The 9,111-nt window shown below is 38.7% G+C and overlaps 1 protein-coding gene across 1 annotated transcript in view; it reads left to right on the forward strand.

Moving 5' to 3' along the window:
* The window catches only part of LOC149948936 (otoferlin-like), a 93,426-nt gene extending 85,110 nt beyond the window's left edge, over positions 1–8,316 (forward strand). Inside the window, exons 31-38 of the mRNA XM_090174132.1 lie at positions 59–229; positions 331–485; positions 959–1,187; positions 1,248–1,346; positions 3,450–3,497; positions 3,560–3,929; positions 4,489–4,589; positions 4,655–8,316. Of these exons, the coding sequence (XP_090030258.1) occupies positions 59–229; positions 331–485; positions 959–1,187; positions 1,248–1,346; positions 3,450–3,497; positions 3,560–3,929; positions 4,489–4,589; positions 4,655–4,835 (1,354 nt within the window). The 3' untranslated portion in view covers positions 4,836–8,316. The remainder of the gene's footprint in view (positions 1–58; positions 230–330; positions 486–958; positions 1,188–1,247; positions 1,347–3,449; positions 3,498–3,559; positions 3,930–4,488; positions 4,590–4,654) is intronic.
* The last annotated feature ends 795 nt before the right edge of the window (positions 8,317–9,111 follow it).

Genomic DNA, 9,111 nt, shown 5'->3' on the forward strand with positions numbered 1-9,111 from the left:
TTGCAATGGATTAGTTCTTTTAATGGAATTCTACAATGAGATTCGTTTTCGCTCTCAGATGTTTCGAGTTCGAAGCGACGTTCCCGCAGGACTCACTGCTCACGGTTCAGATTTACGACTGGGATTTGCTGGGAAGTGACGACCTTATCGGCGAAACCAAATTAGACCTGGAGAACCGATTCTACAGCAAACACAGGCCTACTTGCGGCATCCCTTTGAAATACGATACGTAAGGCCGAATCCCTTGGCCCACTCCTCGGCTTTTAATCTCTCTTTTCTAACGTTTCTCATTGTTCGGATTTTATCTTCAACCATCTTTCGCGTCAGCAGCACTGGTCCAAATCAGTGGAGGGATCCCATGAAACCCACTCAGTTGCTGACGAAAATGTGTAAAGAAGGCAAAATAGACCCTCCTCATTTTATGCCCAACAGAGTCAGAATTGGAAACCGAGTTTACAACTTTCAGGTCGAATTCGACGAGGAAGGTGAGTACTTGAAAATCTAGTTTCAAAGTTGAACTAGTTATAAGACACAGAGTGGACGTTTGACTCAGAGAGAGGTTGCATCCCAGCTTGTGGCACTGGGTGAAACCTCGAAACCACTCCTTCCGCGTTTTATCTTTCCATAAATACTTGCATAGGTTAAAGGGAGTACGAACAAATTTCACTTCTCTACCACCAGGTTTAACAGGAGCTAGGGGTGATTGGCGCTAGTTTTGTTAAAAGTACTTCGTAGCGCGTATAAGCAGATAATTTTCGATTTAGTTTGTACTACCTTTAACAGTAATAGAGAGTGTAGGGAGCTGTTGTCACGAAGGGCTTGCCACCACCCTCCTACGCGTTATTGTTACCCGACCACCATTAACGGTCGATGTATGACTTAGGCCTATGTTGGTCTTTGGGTATTAGAATAACTAATTATTAATTATTATTAATTAAATACTAATGAATATTTATAGGAACGCGAATCAACGAAGAGCAGCTGGCGTTGGAGGTATTGCATCGCTGGGAAGAGATGCCCAAAACGGGCTGCAAGTTGATCAAGGAACACATCGAAACCCGACCCTTATACCACCCGGACAAGCCTGGCATCGAGCAGGGCAAGCTAGAAATGTGGGTAGATATGTTCCCCATGGATATGCCACTACCTAGGATGCCCACCGATATCTCGCCCAGGAAACCGAAAAGGTAAGTACATCATTAATGATTAATCGTATCTCAAATGAAGACGAATACGAAATGTTGCAGCTACGAGCTTCGTATCATCATTTGGAACACGGACGACGTGGTGCTGGAGGACGATGCCTTCTTCACGGGGGAGAAAATGAGCGACATTTACGTTAAAGGGTAAGAGTGCCACCGAGGACAAGAGTAATAGACCCTTCCATCAATTCCTAGCTAAAACGGCAACACCCTTCGCAAAGATTTTGCTCTGACATTGGATCTTTCTTAAAAACTAAAATAGGTTGAGTTTCAAAATTTTCAGGGTATACGTATGACCATAAGACTATAATATTGTTCCATAAGTTTGTCACTTCGGGGAACATTTTACTAAGAGCTAGTGAGGTAACCACAAGAAGAAAATCCCCCCCTAGCGAGGCGCTGTCAAAGGCTACGTGTGACGCGTTAACAAGAGGACGCAAAACAGCGACGAAGCCCGCAATGCAGTCTTTCTTGTGAATAGCTCTCAGTAAAACATTTGCATGTGAAAAATAGGAAGTGTCACCTTTTTTGTAACAATAGTATACACTTATGGTATGACGTAGGAAACATGATTTATCATTTTCAAACAAAGTTTTCAAAATTTAATTTTTTGTAGACGATATACGAAAACATTCTATGATAAAGTTGTAGAGAATACTTGAAAACGTACAAATAAAGTTGATTCGGTCGAAAAAGACCGATTTTTCATGAAAATAACAAGCTGGTCATAGGACTCAAAAGTTTTTTCGGGCACTGTAAGAAGACATATTTTAAGCACAACGCAAATATACCAAAGATTGATCTTTTCATTCAATCAAAAATCTTTTTCGAATTTTCTGAAAACTAGAAATTATAATTTTCTCTACGTCTAATTACGTACACTCTGAAAAATGCCAAACTATACATTTTATAGTTTTTGAGAAAAAATCGATATCAGAGCAAAATCAGACACCATGTATAGCGCTACTTCAACTAAAACAACTCTTTAAAAATACGCCTTACGTTCAGTTGCTTTTTGATGGGAAGTTTTCAAGGCACCAGCCTTAAGTTTTGAGATTTCGTACGTAGCTAATGTAGCCTACGTGAAATTAGTATACATCAAAATATAGCAATACTATAAATTGAAACAAATTCAATGGGGATATCGTTATTCTACTGTATACAATGGTGTGTTTTACCCTTATCTACATATTTAACCGAACCACTAGATTTGCAAGTTTGCCAGCTAATTTAGATACCTTTCTGTCCCTCCTGGTTCAAAAATTATAAGAAAAATATCCTTTTAAAGCAACACTGTCGGCTCTATAATTGTCCCGCTTATTATGAAAAGGCCCTTGTTATTAGAGATGGCAACTGGAAAGAGTGGTGCCATCTATTAATGGCAAAGGGAGCCAAAATTGAAATTAGCGAAACAATAATGTCGTCAGAGAACCATTTATAATTATTATAATTAGACAACTTATACCCTACTTAGTGGACTTAAACCTAAATTATATATCCATATAAAATACATTGTTAAAAATTACTATAATTTAAGTTATTGTCAAATTTACAAACGAGCTAATCAACGCGAGGAGTACTTTTATGTTCCGCCTTTTGGGTCAAAATGTAGCTGAAGTATCTTGTTTTGATTTCGACACTAGCGACATCTGTTGAAAATAAGAGCTACTTTGCGTCGAGCCGAAACTTGCTTTAATAGTCTTAGTCGATATGTACGCCGCACAAGTCTCCCAAATTTGCGGCGTTTTTCGCCGAAAATCTCGGGTCACGTGATTGTCGGCCATATTTTCAGAGTGGAACGTCCTATACATACATCGACATTGGAAAAAGATTTTCGAAAAATGTGTCTGGCAGCACTTCTCTCTGAAAATATGGCTGTCGGATCAAGGAGGATAGGAAGGGAGGCGAAGTAGGAGCATCCTTGTAAGAAGTTTAGCGCGAGCTCGGCGGGAAAATTTCGGAAAAATGGCGGCAACACGTAGCGTAGTGGCCGCAATCTTGCCGCCATTTTTCCGAAATTTTCCCGCCGAGCTCGCGCTAAACTTCTTACAAGGATGCTGGCGCGTTCATCCCTCCTACTTCGCCTCCCTGCCTATCCTCCTTGGTCGGATAACGCCGCCCAAAATCCGTTTCGACGTTCTGCTCATATCGACTATACACAAAAAAAGAGGAAGCAAAATGAGTTTATCGAATGGTCATTTTAAACCTCGCGAAATTAAGTAAATTAACTAAATTGATATTTTTTAGGTGGCTGAAAGGACCGGAAGACACACAATGTACAGACATTCATTACAGGTTAGTTCGCACGTGGTTCAAACGTCGTTGAATGAGGATAAGCAATGCGGTACCTTTGACAGATCGCTAACGGGAGAGGGTAACTTCAACTGGAGATTCATGTACCCGTTCGATTATTTACCCGCCGAAGAGAAGATCGTCATATCCCGCAAAGAATCGCTGTTCTCTTGGGACGAAACCGAATGCAAAATCCCAGCTCGCTTGGAACTCCAAGTCTGGGACGCCGACCACTTTTCAGCCGACGATTTCTTGGGCGCCATCACCTTGGATTTGAACCGCTTCCCACGCGGGGCCAAGTCGTCCAAGCTGTGCACCCTGGACATGCTGAAGACGGACTCGTCGGTTCCCATGATTTCACTCTTCAAACAAAGGAGGGTCAAAGGTTGGTGGCCCTTCTATGTCAAGAAGGAGAACGACGAAATGGAGCTCACGGTAACCGCTCATTCTTGAAACGGGATCTTTTTATGGAGAAGTCAGCGCGCACCCCGGATTCTTGCACTTCCTCGTTCGTCAGTTTCATACAGGGAAAAATAATATCTGTGCTGTTTTGCGAAATTGCGCCATCTATATTACTACCCGAAACCGCGTATAAATAAACCCAATTATATTTACAGTAGAAATATAAATTATTTTGTGATTGAATTATTTCTAATAATATCCTAATATTTAAACAGATATTACCAAATGTAATAAATTGTTAACAATCAATAGATGGAGTATCGTAGTATACAACCTTTATTCGGTCTACTACAATTTAGGCGCTAAAAATCATATTAGTTCCTCTAGCGGTCGTTAGACGGCACGACGAGAGATCGGGATATTTCCCACTCACTAGGTACTCCCTGTGTTCCCTTCACAAGCAGACTTCACTTGTGACGATTGGGTTACTTCGTTATACGTTAGCGTTAGGACCGTCGCGCTGACCTCTCCGTAAAAAGATCCTGTTTTAACTTTCAAAATGACCTCTCGATCTAATGTCCGTTCGCCAAAGGGTAAAGTGGAAGCCGAACTACACCTTCTTCCTAAAGAAGACGCCGAGAAAAACCCCGCTGGCCTTGGACGTAGCGAACCAGATCCATTGGATAAGCCAAAGTACGCGTGTCCGTGTTCCAGCACGTAGGTCATCACGACCTTTAATTGGACTTTGCCTTTTTCAGTCGACCCGACTCTTCCTTCATATGGTTCCTCAACCCTTTGAAATCGATCCGGTACATCATATGGCACAACTACAAATGGGTTATCGTCAAGATACTTCTGGGCGCCATGTTGATTCTGATCTTAATGCTCTTCGTGTATTCGATGCCTGGGTACACCGTCAAGAAAATGCTCGGGGCTTAAACAAATCTCCCTCGATTATACCCCAGCCCTCTTATGATTTTGGTGAATCAAAGAGGGCAGATAGTTCACCATTCTCGACACTCGTAGACTGAGTGAACTATCTATTCGTGGGGAATAAAAGAAGTAAAATACAATAGGCGCTCATTCCAAGTATAAACATAAATAGACCGACGTAGAATACCTATATAGACGCGCGGGGTTAGCTCTATTCGCGTATATAGTGGACGATGGTAGGGCTAATCGATTGACGTTAGTCACAGGGACGTCATTGGCTCGTATCTAATGGTGCTTTGGTGTTAACGAGCGCGTGTACCAAAAGTCTCCCTAAAATTGGCCTCCCAATTTCGGTGACACTTTCGGCTAAATACACGTCAAATTATCGCGCAATGTATAAAAGATCGTAGAACAAATAGTCCCACATTTTATGGAAATATTTTGAGAATGAGGAAGTAGAATTTTGTAAGAGAAAAAGATGAAGTTTTATATCCAGCCGGGGGAAATACGCTAAATAGGGTCTTCGCTAAGTAGAAGGAAATAGGCTTGGCATTGGCGAACGTCAAATATACCAATATCCAAAATGAAATTCAAAATATAGAATCGAAGGTATAAAATTAAATATTTGTAAATAATGTAAGTTATTTTTATGCAGAGCTAAGAAATCCCCCATTTTCTAAATAACCACGAAAAAAACGTTTTCAAACGTTTTCAAACAAACGTCATTACCGTGTCGACCGTTAAGTTTCAAATGTACTTTTTCGTCCGTGTATGAAAAAAGGATTGGATGTTTTTCTAAAAGGAGTTCGTCACTGACTTTAGTTTATTTACATCTATTTGAGGTTAAATTAAGGACAAGATAATTATGGAAATGTAATAAGTTTAGAGTTGAACCCGGACGTATTAAGATTTTATTTTACGTTACAAAAGTTACTAAAAGTGCCCACCTCTACGAAGCGTGTGTCGTCGCCATTTTGCAATATGGCCGACGATTCATGAAAATTTGTCAAAAGTCGCTTAAACTGGAAATTCCAAGAGTTAATCAATTCTGTTTACCACTAAAAATCGATTATCGGGCGTTTGAATAGACACCATTTTCCAATATGGCGGACTTCTCTTGGAAGTTTTACAACAATTATTATTTTAAATCTAATACGTCAAGCTGGTATAATTTGCTAAATTATTTGAACCATTTGGTCACGACCTATGTGCCAAATGTCACCCCGGTTCTGGGCTTTATGGTTGAAATTGAAAAATCTTAATATCCCCTATCGCCAACTTTCGATGAAATTTGTTTCTCGATCAGAGAAAATTTACGAGGCACTATCGCCATCTATGGCCGAAATCAAAACTTACGTCAGCAATATATTAGATTGAAGTTCACGTTCTGTTTAAAGTGACTTTTGCCTTTTAAAAAAACGTCCCAATCCATCTACGTTATCTCCTATGCAAAACTACTTACGTACGCTAGTCTAAATGTAATCGATTTTCTGGTTTCCTCCCAAAGTACACGTAATGAAACATCCACAAACACGATAAACAAATAAATATACGGACCCAACCCACGCCGTTTTATCCCACATTAGATCTCGTTACCGCCGCGCCATAAATTCGGCTGTGTTTTGACCACCGGACATTAGTTAAGAGCCGGCATTAATTATTTAGAAATAGTCCCGTAGAATTACATACAGAAAACAAGAGAATACCAAGAATGCATTCAGCCGTTGCCTACGTTATTGCAAAGGCCGTGCACGCCTCTCGACCATGATGGCTACATTGTAACGACTTGCTTATTTGCTTTTGATTCACGAAAGATGGCTCTCTCTCTGATCTGGACTTCATAGGGATTTTGAAAAAAAAATGCTTAACCTTTTCCATGGAGGCAAAATAACAATAAACCATTGAAATTCATTAATTGTCTTAATTGCTATTAAACTTCTTAAAAAGTAAACTATATCCAAAATTTGTTAGAGTGCAACAGTTTCCATTTTAAAACGCCATATTTTTTGTAGGTCTTGACTCCAGATACGAGAGAACCTAGTGGCCAGAATTGTCAAACTAAAATGCCATAAATTAATTGAAGAGATTTTCCATGCACCAGCCTGTATAATAACGTACGCAAAGATTCAGGTGAACAGATAAACGCGGGTGGAACACTGTTCGCCTAGTGATGCCCGGAAGGAAAACCACACCCCGCTACAAATAACTTGTGAACCTGAATTCATTCTTGATATTACTAATATATAGAAACTAACATTTCATATAAGTAAATGGATTGTAGACCATTGGACCGAAATCCCATTCGTCCGAATGTACCATTCAACCGAATTTCAATCGACCGAAAACCGCGTTTTGCGCGGTTTTCATTCAATATACCGTTAATGATACATATTTAGATATCGTAGGTTACGTGACGATAGTATATCTAATTTGGACTAAACTATGTCTTAAATATTTATTATTTCGTACCGACGTGTATTTTTAGACCTTTTTCCCTTGAAATTTGATATTTTCCGGGTTTAATTTTGGAAAATAACCTTGATAAGACCCGACGTTAAATAGTTGCCTACCATATCTAACCTAACCCAACCTAACCTAAAATAACCTAACCTAACCTAACCCAACCCAACCTAACCTAACCTAACCCAACCCAACCCAACCTGAACCAACCTAACCTAACCTAACCCAACCTGAACTAACCTAACCTAACCTAACCCAACCTGAACTAACCTACCCGAAGTGAAAACGAACCAGATTTAAATTTCCCATTCAACTGAATCCCGCCATGTTGGGCTATAAACGAAAATACTTTTCGGTTCAATGGGATTCGGTCAAACGGGATTCGGTCCAATAGTATACAACCAAGTAAATGCCGATTTGGTTGTAACATAAGTAACGTAATATATTAAGTATGACACGACCTATTGTCCCAACGCCAATGTTTTTATTAAAACCCTATTTCATTTATGACTATTTAAATAACCACTCTCTACGAGTTGTTAATAAACTTTACAACTCTCAGGCTACGATGTCTTTTTTATAGAGCAGCCAAGGCTTATTCAAAATTAAACGCTTTCGAAGGTTTACTATGGCCAAATAATGATTAATTAAATTGATATCGATTTGGATTATAAACTCGACTATTATAAACACTAGCTTCGTTTCTGAAGGTAGATTATTTTCAAATTTGAGACGTATTTTTCGTTATCAAACTAATCTAGTAAATAGTAAGTAAGATACTTCATGGTTTAAAATAAACTTCATTTCTATCTGGGTTGAAAAGGAGCGAGTGGGCTCGAAAAGCTTCCCCAATATTCTTTTTAATAAAAGTTTATTTTAAACCATGCAGTATCTGTCTCTATAGTATATTACTTACTATTTACTAGATGAGATTCCTGTTGCGAATATTTAAAATAACGTAATAGTTCGACCAAGGATTAACTGTCATTAACATATGTGTCATACTTAAGGGTATTACGTTACTTATTTTTGGACATTCTTTTCGAAAAAGAACAATTTAGAAATGTGACATAATTAAGTAACTTTTCTTATGGTTGAAAATGGTTTAAAAATAACTATTAGAGAACGTGTCATACTTATGGATGCTACGTTACTTATGGTTGAAAATATATTTAAAAAAAACATTGTCTTCTCAAATTAAAAACGAAATTTTATAACCCGTAGTATATTAGTTACTCGCGTATATGGGACCATTTTGTAACCAATTCATTTTCGCCTTCAAATTTTTTATTAATTATAGCTAAATTTAGAAAGGACGTCACTCCCCCCAACGCGCGAAATTTCAAAATGTCCATCATTTTCTGTATTAGTTGAAGATACTACGGTGACGTCACGAGTGAAAACGGTCTAATTATACCTCCTTGCCTTGAATAAACAAACACTATGAAAAACCTGCAATGTATAACGAACCTTGTACGTAAAATATATATCTCTACTCAAAACCCTTTCTCACTTCACATTTTACTAAAAATTTAATATGAAAGAAAGTTCTACTTTGAAAATTTAGTTGGGACCATTAGGAAGAACGTTAAAAATAATCATCGCATTTACAATTGGAACTACGTTGCAATTTACAAAAGTGAAAACGTTTGATAAGAATTTATATTTCCAACATATGTATTTCTTTCTAATGGAAGGAGAATTACTACGTCGGGACGATTCGAAGGTGGTCTAGGTCAGGGGTTCGTTTTAATAGTTCTGTATCGTCGACAAGACTGGCCAATACCCACCACGAGAGTAGGGTAAAGGAATACGTCAATTT

This window comes from Leiobunum rupestre, chromosome 4, assembly GCF_980474605.1.
Source record: "Leiobunum rupestre chromosome 4, qqLeiRupe1.1.hap1, whole genome shotgun sequence".
Classification (NCBI taxonomy): Eukaryota; Metazoa; Arthropoda; class Arachnida; order Opiliones; family Sclerosomatidae; genus Leiobunum; species Leiobunum rupestre.